The sequence below is a fragment of the Gobio gobio genome (genome assembly GCF_949357685.1).
Source record: "Gobio gobio genome assembly, chromosome: 16".
Taxonomy (NCBI): domain Eukaryota; kingdom Metazoa; phylum Chordata; class Actinopteri; order Cypriniformes; family Gobionidae; genus Gobio; species Gobio gobio.
Window position 1 is genome coordinate 5,147,855 of NC_137109.1, and position 22,132 is coordinate 5,169,986.

General features: G+C 34.9%; 2 protein-coding genes across 2 annotated transcripts; one reads left to right on the forward strand and one right to left on the reverse strand.

Annotated features, from left to right (window-relative positions):
* Positions 1 to 245: 245 nt before the first annotated feature.
* On the reverse strand, positions 246 to 5,176 carry pcdh20l (protocadherin 20-like). Its single transcript, XM_079838179.1, has 2 exons — positions 5,085 to 5,176; positions 246 to 3,544 (listed from the first exon to the last, which is right to left on the reverse strand). The coding sequence occupies exons 1-2, from the start codon at positions 5,103 to 5,105 to the stop codon at positions 1,067 to 1,069; spliced, it is 2,499 nt and encodes an 832-aa protein (XP_079694305.1). The 5' UTR covers positions 5,106 to 5,176; the 3' UTR covers positions 246 to 1,066.
* A 2,786-nt stretch (positions 5,177 to 7,962) lies between these two features.
* On the forward strand, positions 7,963 to 21,491 carry LOC307140285 (uncharacterized protein). Its single transcript, XM_079839669.1, has 5 exons — positions 7,963 to 8,003; positions 8,136 to 8,252; positions 14,398 to 14,478; positions 15,362 to 15,424; positions 19,554 to 21,491. The coding sequence occupies exons 1-5, from the start codon at positions 7,982 to 7,984 to the stop codon at positions 19,559 to 19,561; spliced, it is 291 nt and encodes a 96-aa protein (XP_079695795.1). The 5' UTR covers positions 7,963 to 7,981; the 3' UTR covers positions 19,562 to 21,491.
* The last annotated feature ends 641 nt before the right edge of the window (positions 21,492 to 22,132 follow it).

Here is a 22,132-nt window from a genome sequence, read left to right on the forward strand (position 1 = left end):
TACTCCCAGAGTGCATTGCGGCATGAATGGGCTTTATTTTACCATTTGTCTTTTGTCAGTATTACCCCAATAACGACAGCAAATAAAATAGTAAAGGTCTTATCAATAATTAAAATTAAAATAAATAATAAGAAAAAACCTTGTTACCACTGTTGTGTTTTGATGCTGAATGTTGAAGTCTGTGTGTGACTCAAGCATGGTCATTGTTCAATTGCAAGATATTGTTACAAATATAGAGAAATTATATCAACCCAATTAAAAGTTTATGCCATAACTGTAAGCAAAAAATGTTAAAAGATCATTGTTTGACATGAAATATATGTTAAATATCATTAATTCACACACACACACACACACACACACACACACACACACACACACACACACACACACACACACACACACACACACACACACACACACACACACACACACACACACACACACACACACACACATATATATATATACTATTTATTACTTCCCATCCTTTAAAATCAGGTAACTGTGTTTCTTGTTGCATCGCTGCATTAATAGGAAGAGAATTAAAATAATATGCCCAACCAAAGGGAACACTAATCACAATAATGGTGAAAAAATAATGAGAGGAGGACATGAGTGAAAAGTCTATTAAAAAGTGCCCCGCCTCAAAAACCTTTTGCCCGCCTGTTTTTCTTTTTTCTTTGCCAAAATGGTACTCAAACCAGTCAAGTAAAGTTTTCTTGAGTTTTCTAAGTAATTAAGTCACAGCATGCAAATAGTTCAGATTACTAACTTGTTTTAAGTAAGTTCAACAAATTATTGGACATTAAGTAAAGTTTACTAAAAAAGTTTAAATAAGAACTGTTGAATTTTACAGTGCACAATTCTGACTTTATATCACTCAATTGTGAGATAAAAGTCCCAATTAACTTTTTTATTTTGTATTCTGTGGTGGAAACAAGCTTCCATTCAATACTAACCAAAAGTCAATGAATACTATTTGCAGGTAATCAAAATTATGTTTTTCTCCCAAACTTTTGTAATATTTTTTTTATACATATGCATTTAACTGATATATCTCGCTTTAGTTTAAAGGTTTGAGTTCACAGAGATTTCCAGTTTCCCATGCATTTGTTTTGTTCACTTTCCTTTTTGTGTGTTTGTGCTTCATAAACACCACTGCAACGGCCAGAAGAACACAGCCTGAGACGAGCATCAGGCCCAGGCCGCAGAGGAAGAAAAGCCAGGCGTTTGAGTCGCCCCTGCAGTCTTTGATAGGAAGTGTCTTTGGAGGCGGCAGCGTCGCCGGCAGGTATTCCGGCACGGCTCTCACGTGACATTTCTCCAGAGTCTCGTTGACCAGCAGGTTGACCCACACGGTGGTCTGCAGCGGGTCAGGCTTTCCTCCATCGCGGACGGCGACGAAAAGGTGGTGCATGCCGTAGTCCTCGCCGCGCAGACGCTGGACCAGCGTGATGTTTCCCGAGTGCTGGTCGATCTGGAAGGGGCTTTGGAGAGCCGGTTCACTCGCAACAATTTGGTAAGTGATGTCCGAATTCATTCCTGAGTCCTCGTCAATGGCGTAGATCTTTGTTATCATGCTCCCTGTCTGGGTAGCCGGCGATATGGTCAGACAGGAGAGGTTGCTGCTAGGAAGAAGGACCTGGGGTTGATTATCATTGACATCCTCAACGAAAACAGTCATTTTAACCGTAGTGGAAAGAGCCGGTCTGCCGCCGTCGACGGCCACAACCAGAAGGTCATAGCGGTCCTGCTTCTCACGATCGACCTCACCGGTGCTGCGGAGCGACCCCTGCGCCAAGTCTATAGCGAAAGGGACTTTTTCATTTACAATCCGCACATCCACTATTCTTCCGTTGTCTCCTTCATCGCCATCGCTTACTGTGACTTTCCCAACTTGGGAAAGCCGTGGAAGGCTCTCAGACACGAAGAAGTAGAAGTGCGGGGACGAAAAGGCCGGGGGATTGTCATTCAGATCTAGTACGTTCACGCACACAATAGCAAAACCCTCCTGTGAAGGATCGCCGCCGTCCCGGGCCAGAACGGTCAGGATGTACGTCTCCTGCTGTTCTCTATCCAGCGACTCTGCTATTGAAATCACGCCGGTGTCTTCGTGCATTGTGAACGGCCCCCCGTTTGTAAGCCTGTATCGTACTTTGCCAAACTGATCTGCGTCTGCGTCGGTCGCATGGACGTTAAGCAGAGACACTCCAGGTGCGTTGTTCTCCTTGATGTCCTTTTCATATCGTGTTTGATCGAACTTTGGCGCATTATCATTCACATCCTCAACCGCCACTTTGATCACTTTCCCTCCATGCAGACGTGTGCCGTGAAGATCAGAAATAACCACTGTAACATCATACTCGCTGCACACCTCAAAATCCAGCGGTTTTGATGTTGAAAGCAAATAGCTGCCTGCTTGCGGTTTCAAAGAAAAAGGCATGCTGTCTGCTTCTAAGGACAGAGTGCCTTTATCACCAGAGGTGTCTTGTAACTCCAAGAGGGCTAAGACGGTGGGGGGCTCGTTCTCTTGTAACACGATCACTTGGTTTTTATGCTCGGCGACAAACCTGATCTTTATGCTGGGCTCTGGATTCGCCGCCGGCTGAATGTATACGGTTACCTGAGTTTGAGCAGGGGGGCAAAGTGGGCTATTCGCGAGGACTTTCAACACGTGCTCCTCGCGACTGTCAACCTGCACGTCAACAGCTAAGCTGATCAGGCCTGTGTGTCCGTCCACGTGAAAGAGCGTTCTAGCCCTGTCTGAGATCTGACGGCTGAAGGAAAAAGTGATCTGGGCATTTCGGCCCAGGTCTTTGTCTGAGGCTTTAAGCTGTGCCACCGCAGCGCCCTTGATTCCTAATCCTGGCACAATGGCTCTGTTAGGGCTGTCGGCATCAAACTCTGGGCAATTGTCATCCACATCGGTTACAGTTACACTGAGATTAGCTGTCGCGCTAAGTGCCGTTGAACCTCCATCGACAGCTACAAGAACCAAGAAGTGGTTTTCCTGAGTTTCCCGGTCTAGTTCCCTTTGTACCACCAGCTCAAGTTCATACCCATCTTGTCTGATGCCAAAAAAGCCATCGGAGCCTTCCAAGTGGTAATGTATCAAGCCATTACCGGCAGCGTCCTTATCCTGGGCTTGGTCATCCAGCGGAAAACCCGTGCCCTTTGATGCATCTTCAGGTATACGTACATGAATCTCGCTCCTCTCAAAAACAGGAGAGTTGTCATTAACATCATCCACGGCAATTATTATCAGCACCAATTCATCAAGACCCACGACTGCAGTGTCCGAAAAAGTGCAGTCCCCGTCCTGAAGAGTCGGACACAAGGTCTCTCTGTCGATGCGCTCTTTAGTGAACAGATCGCCTGTGCTTTCGTCCACCCTGATGTACGTCCCGTCGACGAGCTTGAATGGAGCCGAGTAGCTCCTGCTCAGACTTCCGATCCTAACGCCTGCTTCTTGCTCCTCCAGGACGGTGAAACGCAGCGTGTGGCTTTGGATTTGCCCCGCAGATGCCAAGAGAAGCACCCACTACAAAACAAGAGAAGGCACTTATTACTGGGAAGAAAGCAACACCCTTCTTTCCATATGAAAGTTTAACCACCCTGTGTAATCCTTAACCACCAAGCCAGTCTTTTTCCCCCCCCTCCTGTTGAATGCGCTTTTGCAAAGGCTGTATTGTAGACTTAATGCTCCAGCAGCCAGAGATTTAACTTTAGACTATATCATCTGAACTAAGCTTGCAAATGCATGCATACTTTCCATGAACAGGCAACAAAATAGGTCTTGAATTCTTAAAAATGAATGCACAAAATCATTAAATGCTTCCACAATTAAAGTAGGTAACACTTTATTTTAAGGTGACGTAGTTGCATGTTACTACATGTACTTACTGTAGTAATAACAGTAAATTATGCATAATTACAAGCAACCATAGTAAATACATGGTTCATTATTATTACTCAGTACTTATTTGAGTAAGTACACTGTAACTACGTCACCTTAAAATAAAGGGTTACACTTAATTTAAGGTGTAATTATACATTTAAGTACTGTCTTTAGCCCTTATTTAAGATTTAGCGCATTTCAATTAATAGTAACATTTTGTCAAATTGTATTGAATAATAATTACATATTTTAATTGAATAACTGAACAATCCTTAATCAATTATTCAATTAGAATATGTAAGGATTATTCAATTCAATTTGATGGAATTTTACTATTAATTGAAATACATCTTTAAAAAATGCTTACTTTTTAAATGTACTTACTATTTTTTATGTACTTGCATGTAATTAAAAAGTAACTACATGTGTGACTTTAAAATTAAGTGTTAATAACATTTGAATATTATATTAAGTATATAAAATATGTCATGCTACCCATTTTCTATGTTGTTTGTATTCATAATTCATATCAGATTGTATTATTTTGTAATATTTTAGAAGTAAACATCCTGTAAAACAACACAATCCAAGGTTAAACACTGTAAAGGAAATGGCAGGATGACATATTTACATTTAAAAGGGGCTTAACAGGTTCGGCAGCAAATGTATGTTTTAATAAGCATATATTTTCCCATTAATTCATAATGTATTTGACCGTTTTTATTAGTATAGCTAACAGGAATAGTTTGAAAGACTGAAATGTGCGTGGTATATCAAAAATGCATGATATATAATAAATGCATAATATCTAACATAGCTCTCTTTAAAAAAAAACAAGGGATGTATGCCTTTTTTGGTGTAAAGTAAATAAACCAATAAATAAAATAACAGTAGGGACTATTTTCCCTGTTCATGGAAAGTGCCAGGAACACATTTTTGAGTTGGACTTTGTCCCTTTAAATTGTTAGACATTTATTTTCTAGTCCTTTGTATTCAGAAGTCGAATTACTCTGTGTTTAAAGCACCAAATGAAATAGTTGGATCACCACATGTATAATGCACAATGACTTCTGTGGACTTTACCTCAGAGTAACGCCTGGCGTTCAACGCCAGAAATAATGAAGCCTTTTCTTTCTGAACATAGCCGAATAACAGCGAGTAATGTCCTGTGTGTGACACTGACCTGTAGTGTAGTCCAGTTCATCGTGTGGTGGTGTTGAGCTGTCCATTCTCCAGGAACATGTTGAGCTCTGTGAGCTCGAGACGAGCTCGCGTGAATGCGTCGGGGCGGAAACAGCACCTGTGCTATAGGTGAGCAGCGCGAGATTAACCCGCCGTTGCTGAAAGCGAAAAATACTGGTCTGACGGGATGCTTTTCTGGTTGAATGAGCTTTAATGGTAGACGAGTCGCGGTTAAGCATTTTCCCTAAGCGCCCTGTAATGCTTTATAATATACACTGTAAATGATAATAAAAGAGATTACAGAAGCTTTTCTATTCAGCTATTGATATTCAGTTTTGCTTTTCTGAATCAAAATGAGTTTTCATGGATTTCAAAACAAAATGCACAGTTATATTTGTATTAATACTGGCTCATATCTGTCTCAGTGACGCCATCATGAGGGCACCATTGATATCACATTTATCTGATGCCTCTGAACTCCCTCTTACATTGTCCAAATTCACACAATTTCTCCCCTCACACTTCCTTCATTTGGAATAATGGCAATCTATTGGTTGCCAATACATCCTTATTTTTAAGGAATTGGTTTAACAGGGATATTAATCATTTTATGTTTGATAATTTGATAATATACGAACAATTCATGCAAACCCAGAGCACTGGAAAAATATATTTTTACTGCTTGTTCAAACTGCCTAATTAAAACGAGCTAAAGCAACACAATTGCTATACATTTTGTCCTGCGTTAATTTGATTGTGTTCAATCCACTTAAATATAAGTCAAATTGAAGTTTCCGTAATCCGTTTGTGTTGAGATTACATAAATGATTTGTGTTGCATTAACTGAGGCGGGGCTTGTGAGTTCCCAGCATGCTTTACATATGGCTAAATCTAGAGTAAATGCTGTTATTTTATTGTGCATTTACATTTAGGCATTTGGCAGACACTTTTATCCAAAGCGACTTACATTGCATTCAAGGTACACATTTTACATTTTTAAATGTTTGAATTTTTGAATGTAATTTTTAAATTATGTGTAAAAGTGTTGTTTTATGTATTTATTGTAAGATGAGAATGGGGGAGACTTGTTTGTGTTTAATATTCAATTATGTTGGAATTATTAGAATAATTAGAATAATTTACAGTTTGTGGAGAAGAGTGGAGCATTTGCGGACTGATACAGGTAATGTCATAACGGCTTTGCTAGCATTTATGATGCTAATGTGCTATTGCTAACTAAAAGTTTGTCACTAGCTAGCTAGTGCAGTATTATAATGCAGTTGTGTAACATTAACATTTATGAAATTCAATGCCTGAATCATGCCAGGGAGCCGTATAAAATTCCCTTTGAGACCACAGGGTCACTTAAAATGACTTCATTCCATGATTACATGAACAAATTATGTTTGTTTAACTTTTTTACACAATTAAATAATGTAACTGCAACATACACATTTTTTCAGTGAATTTCCCTGTGCATTTTAAGGAATTTAATTCTGTTGTTAAAGCTATTTCTCCTACTCTGGTTCAGCTTGTTCGAAGTCATATTCAATATAACTCAACAATAATGATGAACCCAAAATTAATATTAAACAGCGTTGAATTGATTGATAAAAAAATGCAACAACAAACATGTACTATTTTTCAAAAACAGTATAAAATAGCACCTTTTTTTGGAACTATTATTGATACTATTAATCGGAAGGCTTGGTTGATCCTCTTTAAATATTGTATTAATAATAAAACTAAAGAAATGCATTTTAAATTTTGCATACCATCTTTAAATCATTAATTTCAAGATACTCTGATGATTTATGCTCCTTTTGTAAAAGTGAGAAAGAGCTGTTGACACATTTGTTTTTCGAATGTAAAATCATACAAAGTTTTTTGGAGGGATTTGGCAGATTTTATCTTTAATTTAGTGAAGATTTATTATTATTTTACATTAAAGGATATTCTTGTATATGATGAACACAATGTTAACAAAGATCGTGAATACATCGTTAATCTATTTATATTGCTGGCAAAATTGTATATACATAAACAAAAATATGTAAATTCATCCCCAAACTTGAAGGTGTTTATAGTGGAATTTGACTCTTTTAGGCCTATGTCTTCTTTGAAATTGTTATTGTCATTAACATGTTTAAAATATTATGATATCAGTTTCTGATCCCCTGCTAAAAATGAATGCCACATGATGTGTAGCTACTACTGTATGTTATGCCATGTTTGTTACCTGTTCCTTCTTCAATAAAAAAATAATAAAAAATAATAAAAACATTTATCTGATGCCTCTAGACACATAGTTTAATACTCTATCAATATTCTGTAAGTCTATATAATATGCTGAACTTCTGAAAAAAAGAAGAAAAGGTACAAAAGGAGATATGTATAAAAATGTAAAAAGTCCAATGATAACATCGGATATAAGCTCCATCGGATAACCTATATAAAAAAAAAAAATTCCCACAGTAACCTGTTTCCGCCAACCTGACAGTCGCTGTCATAAAAAATGACAGAAAGATTAATTATAGTAGGGCAAATACTTTAGGGAAAGGAATGTAATTTGCACAACTGGCCTTAGGAAAAGAAAACACACGCACTTAATACATTCATGAAAAGGAAAGAGTATATCATAAACATAGTGCTGTCAAAGGAGCGGTCGGAAATCTTGCTCTCGTTCCGCATGTGACGTCATCACGTGTAGGAGTCGGACTCGGGGGAAATTTCACCCTGTGACCGCGAAAAAAAAAAAAAAAAAAACCCTGTGACCGCGGAGACCGAACCGAGTTCTGATTGGTCGCCGCATTGTGCGCTGGGCGGGGTCTATGTAAACGCGCATATGAGAAGAGAACCCTAATGTGAGAATCAGTTTACAGGACTGAGAACATCAGGATGTCTACAGCAAATACTTCTGGTAAGCCTAAGCTCTTCTTCTATAACACTGTGCCACATTATTATCAGGGAGAATAGATGTATTTGAGTTGAATCATGTTATGTGTTAACAGTCATAACTAGTTTAACCTGCGATTGTAATGTAATGTATTAGAGCTGGATCTGGAGCTGGGAGACCTGCTGCAGGAGTTTAATGATGTTGTGAAGGAGTTGAGCTCTGAACACATGAAGAGACACACAGGAGTGAGCGATGGAGACGACTCGGACTACTGTAAGTACACTAGCTGGGCAACTTCACTACAGTACACACAGAGAGGGAGGCCTTTTCAAACACAGGTGCCTCATAGTCACTGCTGTGCAAATTATTTCTTTAAATAAAATCTTTATATAAAGAAAAAAGCCTTGTAATGCATTATACAAGCATTCATAATGTACGTTATAATGCATTATATCTTTTCATATGTCACTGTAACCAGGTTAAAATGCATGCAGATTCTGAAATTCTAGTGTTTTTATGCATTATGCTTTCCTCAGGTCTGTTCAATGGATAGATACGTGTTATAACAGTGGTTACAATCATTCATGAAACCATTATAAGGTGCATTATTAAAATACCTGTACAATGCATTGTGCATAAAGGCTTAACTTAATGCCTTTTCTTACAATACAGTTCTCTATTATCAGTCACTGCCATGCAAATCATTTTCATAATTTGCTATAAAAAATATATATTTTTAATGCATTATAAAGGCCTTCATAATGTACGTTATATTGCATAATATCCTTATGTAGTGGAGAGCACAACCGAACACTTTTTGACTTTCTCAGTTTGTGTAAATCCACTTGGGGTTCAGAGTATTTATTTTTTCCCCACATTAATATGTCTAGAACAATTATGTGGTTTTGTTTCAATAATACAGTTTATACTTTTTTCTTGATTTCCCCCCCGAAAGAATGGAAGTGAAATGTGACAACATGCCCCATAGGTGAGGGGTACATTATAACATGAGCAAATGACACTGATATAATCAAAATATACAAGACAAACTAAAATACTTTGTCAATAAAATACAATTATCAACTTTTAAAAATAAAATAATGGCATTTTTTAATAATGAAAAATAAACACATTTTTGAGTTGACAACAAACGCACATCAAAACACAGCAGCATAGTTTCTGAACATTGACTCATGGACTTTATTCACCTTTTTCTCATGGTTTCTCAAAATAATTGATAAAAGTATAGAATATAATATCATATTTTTCTAATAGGGGCTCATTGTGACAACATGCCCCACCTGCTCAACTGGGATTAACCCGCGGCTCGTGTCTTCTGCTGTTAGATCAGCATTAAAGAACCATCTCAACTCTTAAATAACAGATATAAGATTACAATAATATCACTGTGCTAATTTGAAATAAACACAAAAAACAGAGATTAAAAATTACTTAAGAAATGTACTTTTGCTATGGTTAAATAAATGTTCAGTGATATCTTCCAGAGATTTTTTAATGTTGGCACATTTTTTCTGTAAATAGTGTTGATATGGAAGCTAGTAAATACTCTAAGTTTGGTTATCCTAGCACGTGTGTAAAGTGTTAAACCATGCGTGTTACCCACTAACCCCGTGTTAGGTTGTGCCCCGCTCTCCCCTAGTTGTAACGAAGTTTGTTCACTGAATAGATAAGTGTTATAATGTATTATAACTGTGGTTACACTGATTGGTGTGATCAAACAACACTGTACATAAAGGCTTAGCCAAACCCTTTCAAGTACAAAGGATAAAAGGATTTTCTGCTTTTATCAAACACACACCCATGTTTACTTATCTACACGAGGCCAAAGGATAACTTTAATAGCTAAGTATAGCGTTAACCATAAAAACCTTCTTGAACTTTTGAACAGAACATTGTTATATTTAGCTTACTTCTGTGGCTGTGCTTATGTGATTCATATCGATCCTCACAAATGTAAAAGAATACATGTATTCAACTGATCAATTCTTATTCTCTTTCTGAGCCAAAATGTGAACGTGATCTCCTCCAAGAGCTTTAAAGCTACCACCACCAAACTCAGACGGTTCTGGCTCGGGTTGCTGTATCTTTACAAGCTGATCCGACTTATGGTTTTCCTAAAAATAAAGATTAAAAATCGCAAATGTCCCTTATGCTTTTATTGAGGAGGGTCAAAACTTTACTACACCAACTCTAACAGAGAATTTAAGCTTCATCCACTGTGCATCTATCACTAGCAAAGCCTAGCAACCAGCTTTGGACATGCTATCAGTGTACTAAAACATGCTCGCGACATGCTAATTTAATGCTAAAATAACAATAAAAATCATGCTACCAGCATATTAATTTATGTTAACACGTTAAAATATCTTAACAACATAGTAATTAGCCCATTCATGTTAAAACATGCTAGCAAACATGGTAATTTATGATAAACATATCATGCTAACGCATGTTAAAATACTATCAACTTGTTAAAATATGCTAGAAACATGTTAAATCATGCTAGCAAAATGCTAATTCATGATAACACATGTTAACAAACCTGCTAAAACATGTTACCAAAATACTAAACATGTTACCAACTTCATGTTAAAACATGTTAACAACATGTTAAATCATGCTAGCAAACATGCTAATTCATGCTAACAAAAATGCCTAAACATGTTAGCAAACATGTCAATTAATGTTAAAACATGTTAACAAAATGTTAAATCATGCTAGCAACATGCTAATTAATGCCAACCATAATGCCTAAACATGTTAGCAACATGTCAATTAATGTTAAAACATGTTAACAAAATGTTAAATCATGCTAGCAACATGCTAATTAATGGTAACAACATGTTAAAACCTGTTATCAACATGCTAATTAGTGTAAAAAAATACTAGCTAAATGTTAAATCATGTTAGCAAAAGGCTAAAACATCTAAGCAACATACTAAATCATGTTAGCAACATGTTTATTTATACTAACAACGTGTTAAAACATGTTAACGTGTTAATTAATGCCAGCAAAACATGTTAAATCATGCTAGCAACATGCAAATTCATGTTAACAAAAATGCCTAAACATGTTAGCAACATGTCAATTAATGTTAAAACATGTTAACAAAATGTTAAATCATGCTAGCAACATGCTAATTAATGGTAACAACATGTTAAAACCTGTTATCAACATGCTAATTAATGTAAAAAATACTAGCTAAATGTTAAATCATGCTAGCGAAAGGCTAAAACATCTAAGCAATCATCTAAATCATGTTAGCAACATGTTTATTTATACTAACAACGTGTTAAAACATGTAAAAATGTTAATTAATGCCAGCAAAACATGTTAAATCATGCTAGCAACATGCTAATTAATGCTAACAAAAATGCCTAAACATGTTAGCAACATGTCAATTAATGTTAAAACATGTTAACAAAATGTTAAATAATGCTAGCAACATGCTAATTAATGGTAACAACATGTTAAAACCTGTTATCAACATGTTAAATAATGTAAAAAAATACTAGCTAAATGTTAAATCATGTTAGCAAAAGGCTAAAACATCTAAGCAACATACTAAATCATGTTAGCAACATGTTTATTTATACTAACAACGTGCTAAAACATGTTAACATGTTAATTAATGCCAGCAAAACATGTTAAATCATGCTAGCAACATGCAAATTCATGCTAACAAAAATGCCTAAACATGTTAGCAACATGTCAATTAATGTTAAAACATGTTAACAAAATGTTAAATCATGCTAGCAACATGCTAATTAATGGTAACAACATGTTAAAACCTGTTATCAACATGCTAATTAATGTAAAAAATACTAGCTAAATGTTAAATCATGCTAGCGAAAGGCTAAAACATCTAAGCAATCATCTAAATCATGTTAGCAAACATGTTTATTTATACTAACAACGTGTTAAAACATGTAAAAATGTTAATTAATGCCAGCAAAACATGTTAAATCATGCTAGCAACATGCTAATTAATGCTAACAAAAATGCCTAAACATGTTAGCAACATGTCAATTAATGTTAAAACATCTTAACAAAATGTTAAATCATGCTAGCAACATGCTAATTAATGGTAACAACATGTTAAAACCTGTTATCAACATGCTAATTAATGTAAAAAATACTAGCTAAATGTTAAATCATGTTAGCAAAAGGCTAAAACATCTAAGCAACATACTAAATCATGTTAGCAACATGTTTATTTATACTAACAACGTGCTAAAACATGTTAACATGTTAATTAATGCCAGCAAAACATGTTAAATCATGCTAGCAACATGCAAATTCATGCTAACAAAAATGCCTAAACATGTTAGCAACATGTCAATTAATGTTAAAACATGTTAACAAAATGTTAAATCATGCTAGCAACATGCTAATTAATGGTAACAACATGTTAAAACCTGTTATCAACATGCTAATTAATGTAAAAAATACTAGCTAAATGTTAAATCATGCTAGCGAAAGGCTAAAACATCTAAGCAATCATCTAAATCATGTTAGTAAACATGTTTATTTATACTAACAACGTGTTAAAACATGTAAAAATGTTAATTAATGCCAGCAAAACATGTTAAATCATGCTAGCAACATGCTAATTAATGCTAACAAAAATGCCTAAACATGTTAGCAACATGTCAATTAATGTTAAAACATCTTAACAAAATGTTAAATCATGCTAGCAACATGCTAATTAATGGTAACAACATGTTAAAACCTGTTATCAACATGCTAATTAATGTAAAAAATACTAGCTAAATGTTAAATCATGTTAGCAAAAGGCTAAAACATCTAAGCAACATACTAAATCATGTTAGCAACATGTTTATTTATACTAACAACGTGCTAAAACATGTTAACATGTTAATTAATGCCAGCAAAACATGTTAAATCATGCTAGCAACATGCAAATTCATGCTAACAAAAATGCCTAAACATGTTAGCAACATGTCAATTAATGTTAAAACATGTTAACAAAATGTTAAATCATGCTAGCAACATGCTAATTAATGGTAACAACATGTTAAAACCTGTTATCAACATGCTAATTAATGTAAAAAATACTAGCTAAATGTTAAATCATGCTAGCGAAAGGCTAAAACATCTAAGCAATCATCTAAATCATGTTAGCAAACATGTTTATTTATACTAACAACGTGTTAAAACATGTAAAAATGTTAATTAATGCCAGCAAAACATGTTAAATCATGCTAGCAACATGCTAATTAATGCTAACAAAAATGCCTAAACATGTTAGCAACATGTCAATTAATGTTAAAACATCTTAACAAAATGTTAAATCATGCTAGCAACATGCTAATTAATGGTAACAACATGTTAAAACCTGTTATCAACATGCTAATTAATGTAAAAAATACTAGCTAAATGTTAAATCATGTTAGCAAAAGGCTAAAACATCTAAGCAACATACTAAATCATGTTAGCAACATGTTTATTTATACTAACAACGTGTTAAAACATGTTAACATGTTAATTAATGCCAGCAAAACATGTTAAATCATGCTAGCAACATGCAAATTCATGCTAACAAAAATGCCTAAACATGTTAGCAACATGTCAATTAATGTTAAAACATGTTAACAAAATGTTAAATCATGCTAGCAACATGCTAATTAATGGTAACAACATGTTAAAACCTGTTATCAACATGCTAATTAATGTAAAAAATACTAGCTAAATGTTAAATCATGCTAGCGAAAGGCTAAAACATCTAAGCAATCATCTAAATCATGTTAGTAAACATGTTTATTTATACTAACAACGTGTTAAAACATGTAAAAATGTTAATTAATGCCAGCAAAACATGTTAAATCATGCTAGCAACATGCTAATTAATGCTAACAAAAATGCCTAAACATGTTAGCAACATGTCAATTAATGTTAAAACATCTTAACAAAATGTTAAATCATGCTAGCAACATGCTAATTAATGGTAACAACATGTTAAAACCTGTTATCAACATGCTAATTAATGTAAAAAATACTAGCTAAATGTTAAATCATGTTAGCAAAAGGCTAAAACATCTAAGCAACATACTAAATCATGTTAGCAACATGTTTATTTATACTAACAACGTGCTAAAACATGTTAATTAATGCCAGCAAAACATGTTAAATCATACATGCATAGAAACATGCAAATTCATGCTAGCAGTGTGTTAAAAATGCTTGCATCATGCTAATTCATGCTAGAAATTAAATTCAAACAATTAAATTCAAACTTTAAGCTTGTCAGAGTTTTTTCAAACCTTCAGACGAGGCTTTTTTCAAGCCAGCTTCATCTAGTTAACCCTTGTGCTGCTCAACCACCCTTACATCCACATGAATGAAGCACACGTGAACCCTTTCTTGTGTTTTCAGGTAGTGAGGCTTCGCTTGTCAACAGTTTGAATGCCAGTCAAGAGGAGCTCAACATCACAAGCATGAGCGCGGAACCAAAAGGTATTCACATTACAGCAGATAGACATCACATTTACTGAACAGGCCTTGATGGGTTTCCTCCCATGGCTCGACCCCTGTGTGCTGTTCCGCCCATCTGATTGCCCTGGATCGATGCTCTTTATTCGGCTACAGAAAGCATGGTGGAGCTGTATATGATAATAAGATGTGAACTTGGATAGACATTTAAAAACAGTTTAATCACTCAGTCAGTTTAAGATGATATATATGCATGCGTTTTACTAGTGCTATTCTAATTGCGTTGCATTATTATATTAATTATAAGGGCATTGCATTTAGTATGGATGTTGGGGACACGTCCCTACCAATATACAGCAATAACTGTCATCAAACAATTACAATATATTTATATACAGTACAAGTCAAAAGTTACAATAATAATACAACAACATTAGAATTGCACTTGTAAAACGCATGCATATTTCCAAACTTTTGTGGCATTTATTAAACCTTTATTGACCGGAGTCAATACAAACCCCAATCAATAAACGGAGTGAAAACAAAGTGAGTGTTTAAAATGCAGACGCATCTCCTTTACTTTCTGCTGTTAGACTGAATGCAAACTGTTTGCTGAAATATCCACCAAATAAACAATAGCAGTGAAATAAGAGCGTTTATGAAATAACTGCATTTATGTCTCCACCAATGTCAAATTCATACCTATGCCCGCTTGGTTTATTAAAACCCTTTGAATATGTGGCATTTTATCATGCATAAGGAATTTCAGCCCCTCCGTTGTTTCGCCTTACGTAATCCAGAGAGTCGCATTTCTTTCTGGCTGGAATGTTCCACAGGAAATGCCATTTCCACGGAGTCGTGAGCGCTCTCACGTCTCTCTCTCTCTCTCTCTCTCTGCTCTTTACAGCCAGGCTTGGGGACACCAGCGACCTTCAGAGCTTCATAGATAACCTGGACAGAGAGCTTGCAGGTACAAACACAATCTGCTCAGGTTATATTACAACTGAAAATGCAACTCAGTCACTCTCAGTTCTACATAGAATCTCAAAGGGTTCCGTCAGCGGTTCGTTTCACTTTGACTTAGTTCATTTTTTATATTAGTTACATTTTCTGTAAGCTCATAAACATACTTTATCACTAGAAAAAATCTAACCAGTCTCACCAGTTAAAGTTTACGATTTTGTTTCTCCTTCCATAGAACTTTTTTGGTTCTTTAGAATCGAGTCAAGAACCCCAGGGTTCTATATAGAACCTCATTGGACCTTTTCCCACCAAAAGTGTATCTTTTGAAAGCATGATAAAGGCATAATATTTGTAGAATCAGAATTACACTGTAAAAGTGATCGGTTGACTTAACCCGTTTGTGCCCACATTTTTCTGAATGCTTTCATGCATATAGTCGTGTTAATAGTGTCCTATGTGAACATGTTCTGCATTTATTTTCCCCAGTTTTTTTTCTTGAAAATCATATTTGAATGTGCGGCAACTATAGTTATTAATATGTTGTATGCACCCCTTCAATGTCAAATTTGAATAGGAGGAGAATATTTGGCATCTAACTCAAAATAACTGCTTTCAACAGATCAATCTTTATTCATAAACAAATTTATTATGTATAAAAGTCGAAGAACATTCGATGCAAACTCAAAAAAGCTGCATCTATCTTATAATCCTTTGAATATAAAAACACAACAAACAACAAATATCTTAAAAAAAAAACAATAAAAGTTTTAAAGTGGTGAAACATAGTGCAGAATAAAGTGCAGCCATTATGTTGCCCCAACAGGGGATCGTATATCAAAAAGCTAAATTAAAATAAATAAATAAATAAATAGATTGACGAAAAAATTACATCTATATAACAACAACAAAAAAAATAGTCCCATAGTATTCGATGGCTGACTGTAGTTGGTGATTTCATCTAATAATGTAAATGTAAACTCATTACTTGTCTGAATTTCCACATTATAATGGAATCATAAGCTACTAGTCATAAAATGAATGAGGGTCCTTGACCGAGTAAAATGAAACGCATCCAAACTGGATGAAGGGTCCTTAACATTTTAGCCCTTACAAGACATAATATCATAAAATATTTTTTATGATATTATGTCTATATATTTAGGTGGGATATTATGAAAGCAAAAAGCACTAAACAAGAGCAAAAATCTTGATTTATTAACCTGTTAACACAGTATACCCCATTTCCCCATTATATATGTACTTACAAGTCATTTGTCCACCGGCAGCTATAGTTGCCGCTTGGACTTTTGACTAAGTGTACAAAAAACTATAGATCTGGGGCCCGTTCTTCATACGTCGCTAACTCAGTTAGCTGGATTTGATTGTTGACGATTTGACATGATCTCGGATTTTTTGGTTCTTCGAAGCTCATCCTGTCATAGCAACAGCTCCGTAAGCTTAAACCTGCTCATGAGCGGCTGATTTCATGTAAACAGGATTAGATTCATCTTGAGGTGATACTTAAAATCTGTCCCAGCCACTGCTACTTTATTACAAGAGTTCATTACTGAACCAGGGGCAATAATCATAATTTGAAATAATAATAATAATATAAAAATGTTATATTGTTTATGTATATGAGAATGTATATAATATTATAATGTTGTATATAATAATATAGACACAGCCACTTGATTGAGCGATTTATTTGTGATGGAATAATTACTTTATAATTTTATTGGAGGTTTACACACATGTTGTACAGTTACTCTGAGCCATGCATTAATTTAAGTGATCACAGATATTATGGGATGGCTTGATGCAGCGCAAGAGATGCAGATAATTTGATCTTGACACTTAAGAAACTTTAATGCTGTCACGTTACAAATCTGCTCCAAATTGAATTAAAAATTAAATTACAACATTGAAATAAAAATATAAAGGGTGTACAAATACTGTATAAAATCGTGAATATAAATAATTGGTAATCATGTTAAAAAAACAAAAAACATTTATCAATTATCTATTATAACTGTTATGTTGGTTTGGTGGTTTGGCTGTTTCCTTATAAAGGTCCAGATATTCGTGGGGTTTTTGGTGTAATTTGTCAAGTTTTTTCCAGGTGGCTTTTTAATTATATGATGTCACGTTGCTGTCTTGACGCCAGCCAATCGCTGCACTGCTGATCGTGGTTTCGAGTATCGATGCGTCTGCCCTCTTCAGGGAACACAAGAACGCGCAGTGATCTTAGATAATTTAATCCAGATATTTTAATCCAATCCGCAAATTCGTTTGAAGAACCAAATTAGCCTGAGATCAGTTATCACGATTAAAAGATCTGGGATCTGTCGAATCATCTCAGATGTAATAAGCAACGTACGAAGAACTGGCCCCTGTTGTAAGAATTGTTTTGTTTGGATGATTCTAGAGACCTTCACGATTATGTAGATCATATATATGTCAACAAAAAAAACGTATTAGTAACATGAAAATAACCTTTCTTTGGGAGGGTTTGCCTTCGCCACGCTTCCTGGAAGTAGGGGTAGGAAGTTGGCAGCCTCATGTGACAGGAAGGAAGTTAATACCTTTTTTTTTCTTCTTGAAATCCTTTATTTGGTTGTTTGCTTGCGTGTCATTAAGATATAAAACATGGATAATATCTAAAAATTATGACAACTATACACTGCGGCCATTATAGTTGCCGGTGGGCTTAAAAAAAGTTTAAAAAGTACAATTATTAAGTTCATAAATAATAAAAGTTATGTGTAATTGGAATTGTCAAGTTCACATAACTTCATTTAATAAAGTGTATTACTTAATTATTTTAAGGCAACGGGTTTCCTCACTTTTTTAAGTTAAGTCAACATTTTATAATCAGAATGTAGAATTGTATAAATATAGATCAAAACACCCACAGTACAGTCAAACCAAAATGTGTCCAGACACCTTCAACATTTCTCACATTATCACAGTTTATTCGCTATAGTTTAGAAAATGGTGATAAAATATGAGAAGAACTTAAGAGTTAAACTGTCAGAACAAATTTGTCTTGATAATGTCAGATAAACTTTGATAGAAAGGGATGATGTAATGGATTACAATCAACCAATCAGCTGTTCAATTTAAGGGTGAACCAGGAAAGTCCGCTAGTTTGAATAAATTGTTGGGTATAATATGTGACAGTTGACTTTATTTTGCTATCCTCACTTATATAAATTAACTATAGTATCCTGCACACACTAGTAAACAATTATATCTGGTGTCCGAATAATGTTTGGTTTTACTGTACATACATTAAATACAATCAACTTGGATGTTTAAGTCATTTCAACTTAAATTACATTAAACTGACTTAAAAAAAATCAGTTAAACCAATGCAAAAACATATGTTGTTTTTTAGACTTTTTTAAACTTATAGACCATATAAAGCATTCTCTATGCACAAAATGTTTGTCTAACCTCAAGTGTGCGATAACCACATACTATAAAAAAATATGGATGTAGTGTCCGTAAGGCCACGCCCTTAATAATGCAGAACTTTAAGGCTTTATATAATGTAAACAAATGAGTTATAACCCCCCCCCCACCCCCCACCCCCCATCACAGTTGTCATGAAGGCCAAAATTAGCTGTGTAGACCAAAGCCACAATGTGTCCAAGGCTGTAAACATGTGTTCTTCTGCTGTAAAGTTGGGCATTTTAACATGAGCTCAATGAGATTATGGCCAGTCGATCAATTGCAGTTTAAGTCACTTCTGTTTGGGCTTCAAGAGGAACTGGGGGAGGTTGCCGCTTGGCGATAACAAACCTCAAAACTCATGAGGTTACTTTCATGCGTCTCTGCCATATAACTGGATATGTCACCTATTAGTAGATAATGTAACAGAACACAAATGGCATTACACACCAACGCCCATTATCTTGTTCTCACATTGTACTCAGTGATAGACCTGCAATCTATTATAACACCAGTCTTGACAAATACAGGTCAAATATCCATCAGTGTGATAGTGCCTGAATTACTAACAAAAGGCCAGTGGTTTAGCAGTGCTCCGCTCTCAGTGAAGTGGCAGTCGTGAATCATAACTCCACAGACTGTAAACCCACCTCACTCCCCTGATCTTATCTGTCTGACAGAGATGTGAGCTGACGGGACACACCTGAGGAATTTCTGCTTCCACACCAGGACATCAGGCAGCTCGAAGGCTTCTTTCCCCCGGCGCGGAGGAAACAGAGCTCACAGTGTCTCTGTCATTCATCACGAACATCCAAGTTTCTCAGATGTTTTACTTTTTTATAAAGAATTACATATTTTTATATGAAAAGCACAATTTCTTTTAAGTTATGAAGATTTGTTGAAACATGGCTATTTTTTTAAAAGTTTTTTTATATAATGATTGTAAAAAATATCAGTGTTACCATGTTTAACATAATGTGTACTTTTAAATTTACCTTGTAAATAATTTTTTTTAAATAATAAAGGTTTTTGCATTCAAATCTATTAATGGTTTATATATTTTTTTTCTTATATCAGGAAATAAAAACATTGGTTACACTTTATTTTATGGTGTCCTTGTTACACATGTAGGTACTAAAGTTTAATAAATTATGTATAATTATATGCAACCAACCCTAAATGTAACCTAACCCAACCCTATAGTAAGTGCAATTAATAATAATTAATTATTATTACATTGATTCCTTTTGGTGTTTTTTTTTTATTATGTTTTGTTAAAATAGTTTTGTTTTCTGTTTATTTTAGTTTTTTTTTTTTACATTTGGACCTTGAGTATGTAATAAATATATGATGATGATGATGCTGTAACAAAGACGCCTTAAAATAAAGTGTAACCCTTTATTTGAAGGTGTCCGTGTTATAGTATCATTATATATTTAACATAATTAACTACATGTACTTACTATAGGGTTAAGACTAGGGTTTGGTTTAGGGTTAGTTGCATGAAATTACACATCATTTATAGTAATTACTACAGTCTTACTACACATAGGACACTGTAAAATAAAGTGTTAACAAAGTGTTTTATGTAGGAAATAACTACATCCTTATTATTTAGGGTTAATTTGGCATATCTGACAAAAGAAAGTGCTTAATTGTCATGTAAATCAAGTCGTTATGCAAATTTGCGGTGAAATATGACCTGGACAAGTTTTGTGAGATTCACCTAAAAAACTATAATTGACATACATTTATGACACATTGATACAAATTTCACGGTTCAATTCGATTTTGATTCAGAAGCTTGTGATTCGATTCCGATTCAATATCGATTAATTAGGATATACAGTATATGGCAAATTTCCTCAAAGAATGCTAATGCTGTAAACATACCCCAGTTGATACATCACGTACATTTAAATTGCAATAACAACGTTATAATAATACATTTTTTATGACTTAACACTTAAACGGTGGCTGTCAAGAACAGGTTAAGTAAAAATACAATTATAATGCAATATAGTGCATAAATTCATCAAAATACTCAACACTGTAAAAAACCGTTGCTGCCTTACATTTTTTAAGTACAATCACTTTGGATATTTAAGTAATTTCAACTTAAATTACATGAAAACTCACTTAAAATTGAGTTGAATGTTGTGTAACTTATAAAAAAAGTTGAAAATGGCTTATTTTGATTGATTTGAGTTGTATGAGTTTGAGGAGCAATGTAAAATCATACTGTATGTTGTTGTAACTTATTGATCATATACATTTTACAGTGTAGAGTACATTTTTCTTTCTCACTTACGAGTTTTGAATGACTTTCCTGAGGTAAATGTAATTACGTTATTGTTCTCAAGCTGTTTCATGACGTATTTCTGCAATTGAAACACTGAAGCGATTACATGAGACATGATTCATTTCAGTGAGTTGTCCTGTATCTTTCAACATACCTTCTGATGTTCATTCATGTTTATTTGCTGCTGTAACTGGTAGTAAAGCAGAGGAGATGATCGCTTCACGTGCCGCTTGAACTGAGACTACAGTCGCCACATTAAAGATTGCCAAAACGGTATTTATTGCTTGAGTTTCATAATAAAATTGAGGAAAGTGGACATTTTGTTTCATATCATAAGTAACAAAGCACAAAGATTATTGCTTACACTTGTTTCATAGCCTGGCTCCGTCCTCCTAAGTACTTCCGCTCAATTTTCATTTATCCTTCAGTACTCCGTCTGGGACTGCGATATATTCTCTGGTTTTCTCCGGTCAAATTTTAACCGGTCCAATCAGCGAACAAAGGGAGTGGCTGAGAACGATGGCGTTGCTGTTGTGCGCTAGTTTGAGATGACATACATCACGACCAAACGTTAGCGATTGGTTATGGCAGATCCAATAGTTTTACACTTCAACAGAGTTCCCGCCTTCAAGGAAGTTAACGCTCGTCAATGGAGAGCGGCCAGACTCTCTGTACAAATGAAATGTACGGGAGTCTGGTAGGACCCGGCTACTTGTTTCACACATTAACTGAATTATTTCTCGAATTAGCGATTCTTGGGATTTAAAGGTCCCGTTTTTCCTGATTTTTTGAAGCTTTGATTGTGTTTACAATGTGCAATATAACATGTTATCATGTTTCGCGTGTAAAAAAACTGTATTTTTCACACAATTGACTTATCTGTATACCGCTGTTTTCACTGTCCTAAAACCGGCTTGAGGATTTCCTTATTCTATGAAGTCTCTCCTTCAGAAACAC

What these genes read in the sequence shown, in the direction of transcription:
- pcdh20l (XM_079838179.1), bottom strand. Translation starts at nt 5,105, where the DNA reads ATGAACTGGACTACACTACAG. An exon ending in TGAACTGGACTACACTACAG is followed by an intron (nt 3,545 to 5,084) that starts GTCAGTGTCACA and finishes CTTGTTTTGTAG; the next exon opens with TGGGTGCTTCTCTTGGCATC.
- LOC307140285 (XM_079839669.1), top strand. Translation starts at nt 7,982, where the DNA reads ATGTCTACAGCAAATACTTCTG. An exon ending in GTCTACAGCAAATACTTCTG is followed by an intron (nt 8,004 to 8,135) that starts GTAAGCCTAAGC and finishes GTAATGTATTAG; the next exon opens with AGCTGGATCTGGAGCTGGGA. An exon ending in TGGAGACGACTCGGACTACT is followed by an intron (nt 8,253 to 14,397) that starts GTAAGTACACTA and finishes TTGTGTTTTCAG; the next exon opens with GTAGTGAGGCTTCGCTTGTC.